The following is a 19,528-nucleotide window of genomic DNA, read 5'->3' as shown; positions in this document are numbered from 1 at the left end:
TTTTTTTTTTATTCAGCTATTCTTAATGGTTACTGAATCTTAATTGTTATTTAAAAATAGATGTCGGCCGGGTGTGGTGGCTCACATCTGTAACTCCAGCACTTGGGGAGGCCAAGGAAAGAGCATTGTTTGAGACTAGTAATTCAAAAGCAGCCTGGGAAACATAGCAAGACCCTGTTGCTACCAAAAAATAACAAAAACTAGCCAGGCATCGTGGCACACGTCTGTAGTTCCAGCTACTTGTGGGGGCTGAGATGAGATAATTGCTTGAGCCCAGGAGGTTGAGGCTGCAGTGAGCCGAGTTCACACAACTGCACTCTAGTTTGGGTGACAGAGGCACAGAGGGAGACCCTGTCCCAAAAAATAAAATAAATAAATAATAAATGTATTGAAGAGGCCAAACTTGGAAATGTTAATCAAAAGTAAAAATTATTTACCCTATTTCTACATACACATATATTACCCATTCATTTTATTTTGTACTAAATATCCCTGTGAAATATATTTTTCTTAATCTATTATTATACATTTATGTTCTGAAGAAAACGTGGATTGGAAATAATGACTACGAATAGGATTTCATTTTTCAGTATGACAGCTGTGTTCAAGAAAGTCATTTTAGGACCACAATAAGATGAATGTGTACTATTTAAAATACATACTATGAAAATATTTATATATGCTAGAAAAAAGATTAATTTGTCAGAATTAATTGTGCTTTAAAGCAACAGCGTAGGAACAAAACCTTAAACAAAAGTAACGGTGAAGGGAGACATTAGGAAATCTTAACTACATTGAGGCTAGCCACAGTGAAAGACATTGTCCATACCTGTTGGCACATGTGATCCCACTGAGTGTTAAGTTCTTTCAGTTCTATCTCAAGTCTCAAAGCAAACTCTGGCTCTGCTTCATTCTTTATCTTCTGCCCACCTTCATTGACACTGTTTAGACTGGGCTGAATTGTCTGAATATCATTGACTAAAAGCTAAGAAAATGAATCAATTTAAGCCAGCTGAAAAAATTACTGCCACATATTAAATATGCAACATAGCTAGAAAATGTAAAATTAGGACTGATGGCATCGCATATGGAATTTTGTCTTTTAAAATCTGAAATACAAATATATTGATATAGACAACTGCATAACAGTCTTGCAAAAATGTTCAATGGTTATTACGGCATGAATCCAGTGGGGAATTATTTGTATTTTACTTATATCAGAAACAAAAGGAAATAAATCTAATATTTCTGGTTAGAAAAATGTGTGAAAATGGGCTTCATACTTTACTATCTTGGTTAGTATTTTCATTTTCAAACGCAGGATATTGCAGATAATTGTTTACAGTGTAATGGGTGTGAAGGTGGATTTGCTTTTTTAGCTTGTATTGTAAAAAAAATTCTTTAAAGAGCAAGATTATTTTCTTCCTGCTGCATGACAATGGTATACTGAATATTATTTCAAAATTACATATTGTGTTATAGTACAGTGCATTATACATGAAGAGAACAACACAGTATGAATAATAATTTGTTGTAAGAAATAACAAGTAGCTCAAAGGATTCTTTACCTTTAAATTATACTGCATTTTATAGCAAAATAATGTTATCAAGTGACGTTGAGTACAAGGCAATGCTTTGTCAATTCCTCACTTACTCAACCCAGGGTTTCTCAACATTGGCACTAGTGACATTTTAGATTGTGCAGTTCCTTGTTGTGGAGGGCTGTTCTATGGACTGAAAGATACTTAGCAGCATCTCTGTCCTCTACCTATTAGACATCAGTAGCATCTAACCACCACCCCCAACCCAGTTATGACAATCAAAAATGTCTACAAGCATTAAAAAAAAACATCTGCTGGGGAGGGGAGGGCAAAATCCACCCCAGCTGTAAAACACTGATCTAACCAAGTAATATTCATACAAAATTATTCATATTAAAGACATCATATAAAAATCGTACTCTGCACTGTTTCAGCTGCTTTTTTAGAATCTCTGAATCCCCAAGGGCAGGCCATTCCTCCTTCAGAAAAACATCAACTTCAGCCATCCATTTCTTCAGGGTTTGTATGTGATTCTGAAACGAGACCCATTATAAGGCATTACTGGTGTGCTGATTACTTCTAATACAATTCATCATTGTGTTATGTCTAAACACAAGCCCAAAAACGATTCCCATGTTTAAAGGATGTCTCTAAGTAGCTCTTGAGGAAAAGAATATTTTTACTAAGACTGCGTTTTTATGGTCTACTGTATGAGCACTGGTGTGTGAAGTCTGCTATTGTTAAAAATAAAAAATTACTACCAAATGTGGTTTTATGATGTTACTCTCAAGAACATTAAATCATATCCCCCTCTAGAGAAATTTTAAGTTATAAAACAACTCATGAGAATACTAACAATATGCCCTTACAGTACATAAAACAAACTATGAACAATAAACTCAATGTAATGGTGTCTTTATAGCCTCCCTAAACTCGAACTTCACAAATTGTTTTCTACAGATGACAGTTTAAATAGTCCCTCCAGTTGTGAACTTTCGGACTAAGATTTTGTCATCTTAGAAGAGAGAGCTTTTGTTTTTATTTGTCTGACCAGTATGAAGTAATGATCAGGTAAAAATCATCATCTTTTATCATTTATAAATAGCCAATATCTCTCATCCATGATTCTTTGCCATATTACCTTTTTTTCTGCTGTTTCGCTACTTTTAAAAAGTATGATTAAACTCTACTGTCTACATGAGTTTTCTTCCAATTTACTTGAATGTATATTGAAAATACACGCTCCACAGAAAGTTTCCCCTTTAATATGATGATTAATAATAATTTTTAAAGTACTTATCTAAGTCAGAGAACTTCAACATGATCACCTTGCTGTTATCTTTCAAGTCTACATTTGATCTTTTTCCACATCTTCACTGTCCTTGCTCAGGTGTTTTTTTTTTTTTTTTCTTGAGACGGAGTCTTGCTCCGTCACCCAGGCTGGAGTGAAGTGGCACAATCTTGGCTCACTGTAGCCTCCACCTCCCAGATTCAAGTGATTACTCCTGCCTCAGCCTCCCAAGTAGCTGGGACTACAGGTGTGCACCACCACGCCCAGCTAATTTTTGCATTTTTAGTAGAGACGAGGTTTCACCATGTTGGCCAGGATGGTCTTGATCTCTGGACCTCGTGATCTACCCACCTCGGCCTCTCACAGTGCTGGGATTACAGGCGTGAGCCACTATGCCTGGTCTGTTCAGGTCTTATTACTGACGCCATTAATGCACTGGTTCATTTTGATATCTGCCTCGGTCTTACCTCATTCTAATTATTGATCTACAGTGAAGCCAGGAATCTTCTCTTCTCCTCCTTCCTCTTGCCATGGGAGTGTTTTGAAAACACAAGTGGAATCATATTATTTCCCTCTTTAACCAATAGCAGTTTTTTCTTATTGTTATTGTTATCACTCTCATTACCATTAGATTAAAACTCAGATTGTAAAACGTGGCATCCAAGGCCATTCACTGTCTACTCCCAAACCAGTTTTCCAACCATAATATTTTATTAATCCCCATATATATTGTCTCCCCAATGTTGAACTTATTCCAGTTAACTGAAAATGCTGCGATGCTTTCTCAAGAACTCTTCCTTTCTCGGTATTATCTAACTAAATTCTACCTATTCAATCTATAGCAGAGATAATCTATGTTCCAATAATATTTCATAATCTTTTTTTCTAGTTTATGTTAGATTTCCTTCCTGCCTACTGTGACAACCTTTCCCATATTGCTTTATTTACCATGGAAGGCTGAATAATGTTACCCCCAAGATGTCTACACCCTAATCTCTGAAACCTGTGAGTACATTACCCAACATGACAGAAAGGACTTTGCAGATGTGATTACTTTAAGGATTTTGAGATGGGGAGATTATACTGGATCATCCACCTGGGCATAATGTAATCACAAAGGTCCTAATTAAAAGGAAGTCAACACAAGGAACAGGACAGGGAGAGGAAGAGGAGGAGGAGAGGCAGAATGAGAGGGAGATGGAGATAGAGAGGGAGAGAGAAACTGACACCGGACGATGTTACACTGCTGACATTGAAGATGGAGGATGGGGACATGAGCCAAGGAATGCTTCTAGAAGCTAAAAATGCCAAAAAACAGACTCTCTCAAAGCCTCCAAAACACACACAGTTCTGCTGACACCTTAATTTTAGCCCACTGAGACTAATTCTGAGCTTCTGACTTCCAGAACTGTAATAAATTTGTGTTGTTTGAAGCTATTAAATTTCTGGCAGTTTGTTAGGATGCCATAGGAAATGAATATATCTACATTCCTCCTTCGCTAGAATGTGGACTCACTGATGACAAGAGGCATGTAATTGTGTCCTCTTAGGCCACTGGTCGTGGTAAATAATAGATATTTTCATGCAGTATTTACATAGGTATGCATGTACACATATGTTTATAAGTAAAGACATGCTATGCATTTAAGAATGTTTTAGGTTTGCTTAGTGCTTCGGTTTGTAAAAGGTAAGCACAAAAACTAAGTAGCTAGGCTGGAATTTAAATCCAGGAGCATCTTGTTGCAATGTTTTTCCATCATACCATAATGTTTTTGACATTTCCTTCCCAGTATTAACATTTTTCACAATAATTGACCACTCAAGGGACACATTACTTACCTCACTGAATAATTCAGGCTTTTAGATCTTAATGCAATTGTTGGTTTACTGTTTTTCTTTAGTTTGAGTGGTTATTACTATGATGGCACTATTCAAACAAATTAAGTCAAGAGGATTTGGTTTCAGGAAGAAGGTGATGGGGTAAAATTTAAGCATATAATTACAAATTCAATATGGTGATAAAATAATTTATTACTATATCTTACATATGTAACATTAATATACATAACATGTTACATATGTGATATATGATTACCTTAGATATGTATATATGTACATGATATATAATTCAATTATATGCACATATATACACATATGTACACATTATATGTGTGTGTGTATATACATACATATGGAAGCTAAAAATGCCAATAAAACACATTCTCTTTTAAAGCCTCCAAAACAGACACAGTTCTGCTAACACCTTAATTTTAGCCCACAGAGACTAATTCTGAACTTCTGACCTCCAGAACTGTAATATAATAAATTATGTTGTTTGAAGTCATTAAATTTGTGGTAATTTCTTAGGAGTGTCACAGGACATTAATACACCTACATTTCTCCTACACATATACATATATGGAGTTATACATAATGGGATTAATATATAATACAATTTTATGATTATATCACTGTATTTTATATATATAATAGCACATGTAGACAGCATAGTTTACTCATACTTTTTATAATAGCAAAACAGCAGAAACAAAAGGTAATATAGGAAATAATAATACACATACTATACATTATACATATACTGATTACATTATACATCTGTATAATGTATATATACATAACTGTTTCCTAGTCATAAGATAAATGATTACCTGTATCTTAAAAGACAACCAGACTAAATGAATGATTGGTTTTGAAAATCATTAAACTAAAAACATGTTTAATTCCTATTGGTAATGGTGAAAATAGCAAATTAATTCTACAAAAAACTGAGAAAACTCTTATTCTTTTCTTAGAAGGAATAAGCAAATCACCATCCTTTGTAAAAGACTCATGTCTTTTCATCTTATCACTAACTTTGAAAGATGCTGGAGGTCAAATGTTTGCGTACCTTTACAGTTTACAGTGTATTGTTAGGAAAATAACAAGTACATAAAAATGAGTGTAGAAAGTAAAATCTTGAATTACCTGAATTTTTCGGAGTTTATTCATTTGCTCCTCTAGCTTTTGACAATGCTCGACTAGCTGGGAGGAGAGCTTCTTCCAGCGTGTCTCAATTTCTTCAAATTCTAATTGATATTTTCGGCTGATTTCAGAGGGGGCTTTCTTTGACATCTCTTTCACAGTGGTGCTGAGATAGTTTAGGCCACTTTGTTGCTCTTGCAGAGAACTTTGTAAAACCTCAAAAACAATTTTTTAAATACATTTATACTAATTGATGAATAATTGATGAGTTTTCGTTAAATTAACTATACTTAAAATGAAATCTATGATTCAAACATGTAAACAAAGTAGATGATCTCATATCAGTTATAAACATCTAGCGGTAATTTAAATTTTACATATTACCCTAAGAGTAACCTGCATATTACTTAGTGATATTTTATTTAACACTCCCTATGCATTTTTCTAAACAATGTCAAATATATCTCAAAACTATATCTTACAGAGCCAAAGAGTTTTGGTGCATCTAATTTTACTGAATTAAGTATATATATATAACTAACAGCAGTTGTGATACAGTTAATGGAGTTGAAGTTAATTATACTGAACTTTCAGGAAAGTAAACTCTACGTAAAACTATAGCTAATAATATTGATATATGCAATAGAAAAACTTACTGAATATGTACTTAATGTTTCATATTTTCAAAAAATGTTATTCTGTTATGTAGTATTATGGTGGGATTCAAGGATAATTTTGTAGAGAATTTATAAAATTTATTTATACTTATTCTGTATGACACATGAAATTTCTTACATTGGATGACAACTTTAGGCTTCCCCTGTTCAATATTTACTTAAATGTAACTGTCTCTTTATAAAATAATAAAGGTTCATTAAAAAAATGAAAAAAAAGAACTACATTTTATATAAATTATCAATTTGTTCTATGTATAGCGAAATATTAAATATATGATCATATATGCACACATACCCAGTTATTCTTTCTCACATAATTTGACCTATATCAACCAAAATTTGTCAAACATCTAACTTTTATAGTTTCATAGTATCCTATGCCTATTTGGTGGTACTTAACTTGTTGTGGTTTTTTTTTTTGTTTTTTTTTTTGAGACGGAGTCTTGCTCTGTCGCCCAGGCTGGAGTGCAGTGGCCGCATCTTAGCTCACTGCAAGCTCTGCCTCCTGGGTTTACGCCATTCTCCTGCCTCAGCCTCCCGAGTAGCTGGGACTACAGGCACCCGCCACCTCGTCCGGCTAATTTTTTGTATTTTTTAGTAGAGATGGGGTTTCACCGTGTTAGCAGGATGGTCTCGATCTCCTGACCTCGTGATCCACCCGTCTCGGCCTCCCAAAGTGCTGGGATTACAGGCTTGAGCCACCGCGCCCGGCCAACTTGTTTATTTTTACTTTACTTTTATTTCACTGTTTTAAATTGTTCCCCTATGACTGATTATTTAGTCAATACCTAGCATGTAACTACACTTTGAGCTAGGTTATTTTATTGGGAGCATTTGCGCTTGTCAATTTTTTGTTTTCTCAAAAACAAAAATTGTTATGGCTTCTCTAGTTTAACAATTTCCATTATTAGTTCTACAAATTGATTTCTAGTTTTCCACTCATGTAAATTATGTTTATCTCTAACTACCTACCTATCTATCTATCCATCCATCCATCAATGTCCTATCTATCTCCAGTTCCATTTACATCTTTGAGTGTATTCTGATTATTTCTGTAAGATATAGACTTCCTGGAAATTATATTAACATTGTTGTATGCTATTAGGATGCACTGAAGTGTTAACCTCAGTAAAATTCATATTGAGTTTACATTTCCAGCAGTAAGAGAGAATCTTTAGTTCACCACTTCCAAATCCATACTTATATCTTTTGTGTGTGTGTACACAATTTAGTATGTAAAAAAGTTACCTCATTTTGTAACTTTTTTTTTATTTCTTCCTTTACAATTTAAGTTACAATTATTCATAGATTTATTATTCATATATGTCTCTTTTTGGAGGATATCTTACTCAAGACTTTCTTCCTTACTCACAGAAAAAAAAAAAAAGTTTCCTTGGTATCATATTTCTTTAAAATTGTCTCTGGTGTTTTTACAATGACTGTGATTGCTTCCATTGATTTTTAAGCTTCTCTACCTCAATTTTTATAACATTATTATTTTAAACATTTTCCAAAGTTTACACTTCCCCACACTTTTGAACATTCTATTGTATGTGGTTTTTATTTTGGTGTAACTTTGGGGGAAATGTTCATACCTTATTTTTTTGTTAATTAATACATTTCCCAATAATATTTATGAACGATTATTTTCTTTCCTATTTTTTTCAGTGGAAATAGTGTCTTCTGCTCATCTAATTGCCTTTTCTTGTGTGTTTTCTTCACTTTCCTTATTGTTGCACGTTTTTATTCTTATTTTTTAAAGTTTACTAGTTCTATTAGGCCACACATTTTTCCAAATAGACTTTGGAATCATTATGCCAAGCATTAAAAACTGCAACAAAAGGAAACAAAAAAGGCTAAACAACTACCATTTGGTATCACAGAATATCTAAATAGGACAATATATAATGAAAGCTGCTTAAATATATTTTCCTTTGAATACATTACTTCAAAAAAATATTTAATTCTCAGGAAAAGATTCTATACGATAAAGTTAAAATTTGAATTTTTAAAACATTTTTCTTAAAGGGCACATATTATCTCAGCCTCTAAATATAACTCATATGTTTTCATGTCTTAAGAAATAAAAAGTTATTGAATATATTATGCAGTATTTTAAAATTAGTAGGAAAAGGGCTGGACACAGTGACTCATGCCTGTAATCCCAGCACTTTGGGAGGCTGAGGCAGACATATCATCTGAGGTCAGGAGTTTGAGACCAGCCTGGCCAACATAGTGAAACCCCATCTCCACTTAAAAAATACAAAAGTTAGCTGGGCGGGGTGGCGCGTGCCTGTAATTCCAGCTACTCAGGAGACTAAGGCAGGGGAATCGCTTGAACCCGGGAGGCGTAGGTTGCAGTGAGCCAAGATAGCACTACTGTACTCCAGCCTAGGCAACAAGAGTGAAACTCTGTCTAAAAATAAAATAAAACAAATAAAGTAGGAAAAGTATTCTAACATCTCTTACAAATTATTTCTTTCATTTCCCATATTAGTATATCTTTCCTGATACAAGGATGTTAAAAAATGTAGCTATTAGAATTCAAATATCTCATTACATTATTACATAAAATTAATGTTTAAGTTTAAACTAATTTTATAAATATGGGCAGACCTCCATATTTGTGGATTCTGAATCAGTGGATTCAATCAACTACTAATAGATAATATTCGAAAAAAATAATTACAACCGTACTCAACATGTAAGACTTTTTCATTGTCACTACTTCCTAAATAATACAGTATAACATCTATTTTCATAGTATTTACATTGTATTAGATATTAGAAGTAATCCAGAGATGAGTTAAAGTATATGGGACGATGTGCGTAAGTTATATGCAAATATTACACCATTCATATCAAGGACTTGAGCATCTGTGGATTCTGATATTCATAGGAGTTCCTGGAACCAATTCCCCATGGATACAAAGGGATGACTGTACACTGATTTTACCCGTATGTTTGAGAATGTGACAGGAGTTACAAATAAAGAAGCAAAAGTGGGGAATAAAACAATGGTGTTTCTAATAATCAAAATCAATACGTCTGAAAATGCATGCTAAATTAAAAATATACTTCATAAATAGATCACACAATTGTTTTCAAAAACTACATATATATATATATATGCCTGTATACATATATCCATAGATAGAGTGTATGCATAAATAATACTTTAAACTCTCATTTTCATTTGCTCAATGGGCAAACTACCATACTTGCCAGAATTAAATTCTATTATTATTTAAAGGTTCTATCAATGTGAATGCTTGATAAGCATGCTTTATTGCTTTGACATTCAAATATTCACAGACCTGCAATTCCCCGAGTCTCTGCTCCATGATTTCATAGTCGGTGACACTAAGTTGAGGTATGGAGAGTTTGGTTTCTGACTGCTGGACCCATGTCCTGATGGCACTCATCGTCTCCTGATAGCGCATGGGTGGCAAAGTGTCAAAAACTTTATCATAAGGGAAAAAATAATGAGAATCACTTAACTGTTTCACACTTTGCCATGTTTTCCTACATTGTCAGCAAACTCAATTATATCACTAGTTTCAAATATTAACAAAATTAGAACATCTGAAAAATGTATTTGAATACGATTATGATTATGAAGATATATTCCTGCTACATGTGTAGTATGCCAGGGTCCTTATATATGTTACATTAAATTCACAAAACCACCTGGAAAATCTATATTGTTCAATTCATTTTATAAGGTCAGGAAACAGAAAAACAGAGAAGCTGAGTCATTTGCCCAAGGTGATACAGATGGTATTTGGAGAAACCGAGCAGAGTCCAATTGTATCTGATATTGAAAGGCTACTGTCTTTCAGTGTTATCATTTGCCTTTGGAAAAAAATAGTATCATTATCCAAAGCCCTTGATTTTTAAATTACATCATGTCATGTCTAATTTTACTGAAACAAAACCCATTTATGTATGCTTTATATGTATCAAGAACTCTAATAATAATCCCATATATATATTATCATTCTTAACTCATATAATAAACCTGTGAGGTACAAACATTGTTAATCCCAATTGCAATTGAGAAAACAGGCTATTAAAGAGGCATATGTGTGTGTATGTATATACTTTTATATGCACAATTATAATACATAAGTATATTAGGGAAAGTATTATACAGAGATATACAGTATGTGTATACATACAAGTTTATATGTTTTAAAGTATGTGTGTATATGTATATATATGAAATGTGACTTAAGTAGCTACATTGACCATGTTGAAAGAGATTAGACACAAGATTGAGAATGCTGCAGAGAACTGTAAACTATAAAAAGGACAAAACATTTTATGGATAATCCCAAAGAAATTCTAGAATTAAAGATATAGTAAGTGAAAAGTAAGAACTAAGTGCATGGGTTTAATAGCAAATTTGACAGGGGTAAATAGAGAATTACTAAACCTTAAGATTCAGAAGCAAATACCTGGAATGAAACATGGAGACACAAAAAGATAGAAAACACAGTAAAATGGTCTACTATATATGCATCCCAGAATGTGGGAGAAGCCATATTTAAACAGATAATGACTAATGTTTCTAAATACATGAAATCACAATGCAAAGTCCTGGTTTACATCATCACATCAAATAACATAATCTAAATCATATTATTTTAATTGCTGGGATGTGAATGTCATTTCAATACACCAATTCCTTCTACACTAAATGAGAAGACTATAGGAAAGTATTTTGCATGTATTTAATGTAGTATTCAGATAGTTGTGATAATTTTAGAGTGTGTTGGCAATGGATACCGAAATGTTAGAAATGGGTAATTTTATTCAATATGCTTATATTGCAATTATTTGGGAACTCATAAAAATGTTATGAGATTATACTTAATCTAAGCACTTTTGATTTCTTATTAAAAAATCTTTGTGGTACTTAAAATCTCACTGTTTTAATTTACACAAATAATATGTTTCTCTATTAACCAGATGCATTTATTTTTTATTTTTCCATAAGTTATTGGGGGTACAGGTGGTATTTGGTTACATAGGTAAGTTCTTTAGTGGTGATTTGTGAGATTGTGGTGCACCCATCACCTGAGCAGTATACACCATACCCTATTTGTAGTCTTTTATCCCTCCCCCCAACCTTCCCCAAAAGTCCCCAAAGTCCATTATATCATTCTAATGCCTGTGTGGGTCCTCATAGATTATCTCCCACTTATCAGTGAGAACATGCGATGTTTGGTTTTCCATTCCTGAGTTACTTTACTTAGAATAATAGTCTCCAATCTCATTCAAGTCACTGCAAATGCTATTAATTCATTCCTTTTTATGACTGAGTAGTACTCCATCATATATACATACATATATATAGACACACACACACACATATGTATATGCATATATACACACACACACACACACACACACACACACACACGCACCACAGTTTCTTTAACCACTCATTCAGTGATGGGCATTTGGGTTGGTTCCACGATTTTGCAATTGTGAATTGTGCTGCTATAAACATGCATGTGCAAGTATCTTTTTTGAATAATGACTTATTTTCCTCTGAGTAGATACCCAGTAATGGGATTGCTGGATCAAGTGGTAGTTCTACTTTTAGTTATTTAAGGAATCTCCACACTATTTTTCATAGTGGCTGTACTTGTTTACATCCCCACCAGCAGTGTACAAGTGTTCCCCGATCAACACATCCATGCCAACATGTACTATTTTTTAAATTTTTTTTTATTATTACCATTGTTGCAAGAGTAAGACGGTATCACATGTGGTTTTGATTTGCACTTCCCTAATCATTCGTAATGTTAGCATTTTTCATATGTTTGTTGGTCGTTTGTATATTTCCTTTCGAGAACTGTCTATTCATGTCCTTAGGCCACTTTTTGATGGGATTGTATTTTTCTTACTGATTCGAATTTGTTACAGATTCTGGATATTAGTCCTTTGTCAGATGTATAGATTGTGAAGATTTTCTACCACTCTGTGGGTTGTCTGTTTGCTGTTTCTTTTGCCATGCAAAAGCTTTTTAGTTTAAATTAGGTCCCAGCGACTTATCCTTGTTTTTATTACATTTGCTTTTGGGTTCTTGGTCATGAAATCCTTGCCTAAGCCAATGTCTAGAAAGGTTTTTCCAATGCTATCTTCTAGAATTTTTATAGTTTCATGTCTTAGGTTTAAGTCTTTAATCCATCTTTAGTTGGTTTTTGTACAAGGTGAAAAATGAGGGTCCAATTTCATTCTCCTACATGTGGCTACCCAATTATCTCAGCACCATTTATTAAAAAGGGTGTCCTTTCCTGACTTTATGTTTTCGTTTGCTTTGTTGAAGATTGGTTAGCTTTAAGTATTTTGGTTTATTTCTAGGTTCTCTATTCTGTTCCATTGGTCTATGTGCCTATATTTATACCAGTACCATGCTGTTTTGGTGACTATGGACTTTTGGTATAGTTTGAAATCAGGTAGCGTGATGCCTCCAGATTTGTTCTTTTTTGTTTAGTCTTACTTTGGCTGTGCAGGTTCCTTTTTGGTTCCACGTGAATTTTGGAATTGTTTTTTTCTAATTCTGTGAAGAATGATGCCAATATTTTGATGTGAATTGCATTGAATTTGTAGATTGCTTTTGGCAGTATGGTCATTTTCACAATACTGATTCTACCCATCTTTGAGTATGGGATGTGTTTCCATTTGTTTGTGTCATCTATGATTTCTTTCAGCAGTGTTTTGTAGTTTTCCTTGGAGAGGTCTTTCGACTCCTTGGTTAGGTATATTCCTAAGTTTTTGTTGTTGTTGTTTTATTTTATTTATTTATTTATTTTGCAGCTATTGTAAAAGGGGTTGAGTTCTTGATTTGATTTTCTGCTTGGTCACTGTTGTTATATAGAAAAGCTACTGATTTGCGTACATTAATCTTGTATCTGGAAACTTTGCTGAATTATTTTATCAGTTCTAGAAGCTTTCTGGAGGAGTCTTTAGGGTTTTGAAGGTAAACGATCATACAGTCAGTAAACACTGACAGTGTGACTTCCTCTTTACCGATTTGGATACCCTTTATTTCTTTCTCTTGTCTGACTGCTCTGGCTAGGACTTCTACTACTATGTTGAAGAGGAGTGGCGAGAGTGGCAGATACATTTATTTGATTGCTAGATGATTACAAATAAACGAAGTCCAAAACGGACCTTATAAATAACAGTGAAGTAAAGTGAAGTATTTAGTTACAACGAAGCAAATGATTGTGTCTGAGATGCAATTTCAGCAAATTATCTAGAAGGAGAGGGGACTATGGGCAGACACAAGGTGGTATGTTGGATGAACCATAAGCTTCATAAAAATTGGTTTAATTGAACTTGAACATGTCTCCCCTTTAACTTCTTTCTGGTTTATTTAATGAAAATTGAAACACTTCAGTCTCTGAATTATTGATTTTTTCTGTATAACTTCTGATCGGTATTCAGGTACAAGACTTGAAGTCCCCCCACTGAGATCTAAATCAAAATTTCACTCTGTTCTGACAGAAGACAGAACTACTTGTAAAAGTGGAAATTGCAGAAAAAAATTAGCCCCAAAAACTATGGAGATGATACAGGCCATCAGAAAACAATGAAGAAATGAGCTACTAAGTGAGTTACATATTTTCAAAGATTACTGACCATTAAAATATCAGCAATATTTTTGAAAGTTATACAATAAGGTAACAAAGATTTTTATATACATCTTTTTTTTCTTTGAGACAGGGTCTCTGTCATCCAGGCAGGACTGCAGTGGTGCAATCATGGCTCACTGCAGCCTCGACCTCCCAGGCTTGACCGATCCTCCCATCTCAGCCTCCCGAGTAGCTGGGATTACAGGCACGTGCCACCATGCCAGGTTAATTTTTATTTTATTTTATTTTAATTTTTTTTGTAGAGATAAGGTTTCCCTATGTTGCCCAGGCTAGTCTCAAACTCCTGTACTCAAGCCATCCTCCTGCCTCAGCCTTGTAAAGTGTTGAGATTACAGGTGTGAGCCACCGTACCTGGCCTTTACATACATCTTAAATATGATTAAAATTACCTGCCTTTTACAATATGTTTATGCTGTCATTATTTACATATTCACAGAATTTAATTCATTAACTACATTATTTTAACAATGAAAATGTATGTTTAATATGTTTAAATAGAAAATATCAAATTTACATCAAATTTGAACTCACTGAGAATTCAGTATTTTCCTCAGAATCATAAGCACTGGTTGTAATATAAAGTTTTAATTTTATCATAGTCATAATTCAGGGCTCATAGTTTTCATTCAATCCATTCTCCAGCCCCTAACATAATTGAGGCTGAGTGACTATCTGTCAATTACTTCTGAGTGCCAAAGATGAGCAACATACATGGGATGACACCCTTTCATTTGCTACTAGTCTTCTATTCAATAGATCTTTACAATTTTTATTGCATGTATCTACGCTAAATGGTCCAACAACTGAATCTCATGGGAATCACTTCATATTGGTAAACTATAATTAAAACATGCATATTTTTAATTCCTCCTTGCATTCCAATCCTCACCCTAATTTAGTATTAAATTAATTTGAAACTGATCATTTCAAAAAATCTAATCTCTTGGGAATTCTTTTGTAGATTTAACAAATAAACTTCCAAAGATTAGTTGGGGAATCCGTCCATCTAATGTAGTTTCTGGGGCAAGCTGGAAAACAAACAAACAAAAAAATACACTCCTACAAACATAAATATCACAATTTCTTTTTCTAATTTTCTTATGTGGAATGTAATGACACTATGTAATGACAGCAAGGATTGCTATCAAGGTTCAGGAAATGCTTGACAAATTTGCAATGATTTAGAGTATCTCATTTAAACCATGCATGCCAGGGAATGCCAGTGAAGAATTCTAAATCTGTTTTGGATAAGAAGAAAGAAAAAGTCTTACACAGGAGCCAATGAACCCAAGGGCAAACTCAGTATGAGCTGCCCAACCTACTAGTCGGCGAGATATGTGTAGATGCTGCCCTTGTGATCCCAACATAGGAGCAGAAATAGACCAGCTCCATCTAGGAAAATTCACTTTTTTTCCTTTTATGTAGAAATAGAGATTAACAATCCAACAGATAAGTTTATCTTTACTGACAGCAATAAGACAATAAACATATCCAATCTAATAACCTACCATCTTAAAAGACCTCAGGAGTTCTACTGACATCATTAGACTCAGCACAGACTCAGGAAAAATATGGCCTGGAGATTTAACATTTAGCCGATATATTGCTTATAAATATGTAACTTTTATCTCGAAAGTATTCATATGACAGTTTCTACTATTCTGTTACTAAAGGACTATTTTTAAAATGCAGATATCTTTTGTGTTATTAGTGAAATATATTCAACAAAATTAAAATTAATATAAGTGATCTCAAGCTTGGAAGCACACACTGTAAATTACTGGGAAAATAAAAATTAAGAGCTCCTATCCTATACTACTGTTTATCTTGAAAAGTAAAGTATAGGCAAACTGACATCTAAAATTATAGTATAGGAATATAAAAAAGAAGTTTTCTGAACCTTTTGTTTAAAAACTGCTTGTCTTTAACTCTGAAAAGAGGGAGGGACTAAAGGGAAAAGAAGCGAGAAAAAAGAGGAGAGCAAAGGACAGACCAAGAGAGACAAAGCAAGACTATTTTGTTACAAACAAAAGAGCTAAGTATGAAATTAGATGCTACGTTTTCTAATACACATGAGTCTATGTCAAGGGCAAACCACTTTAACTGGAAAGCAAAGTAAACAGAGACCTCTATTGAAAATTCTGAAAGACATAACTGTCATGATAAAGACATCCCAGAACAGTCGGTTATATACGACACTTCACTGAAAAAAAAAAATCTCTCCTCTTAAAAAATAGAACTACTCAGAAAATAGGCACTTAAGCATCAGAGAATGTACAGTAGAGAGAAGGAAGACATAACTGTGCCAACCAATAAGGTAGCAACCAGCTACGTGGCCATTAAGCACTTGAAATGGGGGCCAGTTTGAGTTGAGATGTTCTGTATACATAAAGACACATGAGATATTGGACAATTCATACAAAAAGAATGTAAACCTATTTCTACATTTTAAAATTTTGATTCTATGTTGAAACAATAATATTTTGAAATGGCTTTTACCTGTTCATCTGTTAATGTGGTTTCTAGAACATTTAAAATTAAGTATATGGCTATTATTTTTCTATTGGATAGTGTTTATATAGAAGCTGGAAAAGGCTCCCATGTAATCCATTTGGGGAGAGAAAGAGATGATATGTTAGTAGCCTTAATAGCAACAGCATTTAAAAACATGTAAAGTCCTGTTGTGAATATTAAATCGAGTCCAACTTGAATTCCCCAACATTACCTGTGGGGGAAAAAATGCATTGCACATATGTGTAAAAGTTGAACTAATGACATATATCTACTGTGGAAAAATGCTCAACTTGAGTCTTTAATTCCATACCAATCAGATCCCACCTTTTTCCTATTCCCTGTGATCAATCTAAAGTCAAGGAGATAATGCAATCAGCAAAGGCTCCAAACTTTATTAAATAACATAGAACATGACAAAAGTAAGCATTTCTCTAAAATGTGAACACTGGAAAAGGTGTCAAGAAATAAGACATGACCCATGATATATGATGATTAACATACTAGAAATGGTCCTTCAGATAATTAGAAGTGCAAGGAAGTTTGAGTATAACTTGAATTTCTAATGCCAACATATAAGTTGTTTCCTTAGTTTGAAATGCAAGTATCTTTGTGATTGGGAATTCAATCAACATTTTAGCCCGATTTCCTATCAAAATCAATATTCTATCCTCCAATCTAAATATGCCATTTAATTACTTCACGCCTTTTTGCTTATGCCACTTGCTCTGTTGTAAGTTCCTGCGGCTCAGGCTCCATTCTTACAAAGGGCACTAGGTGTGGTCTGACATGAGTGAAATAGATGGGTTTATAGGAATTTGATCTAAGGCCACCTTAGAATTTGTTTTAAAAGTCATAAAACTCCAATGAACCAACTGAAATTGGGGTCATTTTCATAAGTACTGCTCTATTTTTCACCTCCTGGACAATTGATTTATTTTCCAGGACAGCTGTTTTTTTTTCTAACCAACTTTGTGTAAGTATAAACTACCACACTACAGAAATATTTATTAGAATTTAAGAGTTTTTTCTTTTGCTGAATTTTCCCTCTTTTTCTAAAAGTAGCTCTATCCACTTAGCAATCCTATTTTGAAAATATCCTGTTAAACTATTTTATATTTAACTAACAAATAATAATTCTATGTATTTATGGGGTATGTGATGTTTTGATCTGTGTATGCATTGTAAAATATTCACTCATGTTAATTAACATATTAATCACCTCACCAACTTATCTTATTTGTGATGAGGATATTAAAATCTATTCTTTTACTAATTTTGAAATACAGATTTTTATTAACTGTGCCCACCACGCAATACAAGCGATCGCTAGAATTTATTCCTCCAGTGTAAGTGAAACTTTCTAGCCTTTGATCAACACCTTCCCTTTCCCAACCTTCCTCTCCCCCGCAGTCTCTGGTAACTACCTCTCTATTCTGTTTCTATAATTTGACTTTTTTTTGATTCCACATGTAAGTGAGATCATATAGTATTTGTCTTTCTTTGCCTGGCTCATTTCAGCTAGCGCAATGTCCTCCAGTTCCATCTACATGGTGGCAAATCACAGAAATTCCTTCTTTTTAAAGACTGTATAGTATTCCATTGCGTATATATACCATATATAGACATTGGAATATATATATAAAACTATATATGTATATCACTATATATAATCTATATATCAGTATATATGTATATCACTATACATCTATCTATGTGTGTGTGTGTGTATATATATATCACATTTTCTTTATCCTTTCACCCTGTGATAGACATTTAGGTTGTTTCCACATCTTGGCTGTTATGAATAATGCTGAAATGGATATGGCATGGACAACAAAAGCAAAAACAGACAAATTAGATTGCATCAAACTAAAAAGCTTCTGCACAGAAAACAAAACTATAAACAGAGTGAAGAGAGAGCTCACAGATCAAGAGAAAATATTTGCAAATCAAATATCTAGTAAGGGGTTAATATCCAAAATATATAGAAAACTCAGAGAACTCAACAGCAAGAAAACAAATAACCTGATTAAAAAACGGGCAAGGGATATGAACAGACATTTCTTGAAGTAAGAGGCACCAATGGCCAACAGATATGTGAAAAAATGCTCAACATCTCTAAACATCAGAAAAATCTAAAAATCACAATGATGTGTTACCTTATATATGTTAAAATTAGAACAGCCACTTTTAAAATGATGAAAGATAAATGTTGGACAGGCTGTAGAGAAAAGAATACTTGTACACTGTAGGTGGGAATGTAAATTAGTACAGCCATTTTGGAAAACAGTATGAGGTTCCTGTCACATAATTTGTGTGTGTGTGTGTGTATATATATATATATATGTGTGTGTGTGTGTGTGTATATATGCATACGTATACACACACACACTATGTATATATACGTATATACATATATATATATGTATAGCTTTAACTTGGCATTTAGCGAGTTTTCCCATGATTCTTGAGGTCAGTGAACAATTCTTCTATCTCACAATAAGCACATAGCTTGCTTAAATAAATATGTCTTGTGATAGTTTGCTAAGAATGATGGTTTCCAGCTGCATCCTTAGCAAACTATCACAAGAACAGTAAACCAAACACCGCATGTTCTCACTCATAGGTGGGAACTGAACAATGAGATCACTTGGACTCGGGAAGGGGAACATCACACACCGGGGCCTATCATGGGGAGGGGGGAGGGGGGAGGGATTGCATTGGGAGTTATACCTGATGTAAATGACGAGTTGATGGGTGCTGACGAGTTGATGGGTGCAGCACACCAACATGGCACAAGTATACATATGTAACAAACCTGCACGTTATGCACATGTACCCTAGAACTTA

The 19,528-nt window shown here is 33.8% G+C and overlaps 1 protein-coding gene across 1 annotated transcript in view; it reads right to left on the bottom strand.

Moving 5' to 3' along the window:
* The window catches only part of LOC105555622 (dystrophin), a gene marked incomplete at its 3' end in the record, with an annotated part of 1,920,295 nt that overhangs the window by 1,162,068 nt on the left and 738,699 nt on the right, over nucleotides 1–19,528 (bottom strand). Inside the window, exons 22-25 of the mRNA XM_012002637.1 lie at nucleotides 9,809–9,954; nucleotides 5,818–6,030; nucleotides 1,961–2,074; nucleotides 830–985 (exon numbers count right to left, since the gene is read on the bottom strand). Of these exons, the coding sequence (XP_011858027.1) occupies nucleotides 830–985; nucleotides 1,961–2,074; nucleotides 5,818–6,030; nucleotides 9,809–9,954 (629 nt within the window). The remainder of the gene's footprint in view (nucleotides 1–829; nucleotides 986–1,960; nucleotides 2,075–5,817; nucleotides 6,031–9,808; nucleotides 9,955–19,528) is intronic.

Source organism: Mandrillus leucophaeus, unplaced genomic scaffold (genome assembly GCF_000951045.1).
Source record: "Mandrillus leucophaeus isolate KB7577 unplaced genomic scaffold, Mleu.le_1.0 Scaffold692, whole genome shotgun sequence".
NCBI lineage: Eukaryota > Metazoa > Chordata > Mammalia > Primates > Cercopithecidae > Mandrillus > Mandrillus leucophaeus.
Note: the sequence above shows the minus strand (reverse complement) of the source record. Positions and strands in the feature narration are given on the sequence as shown.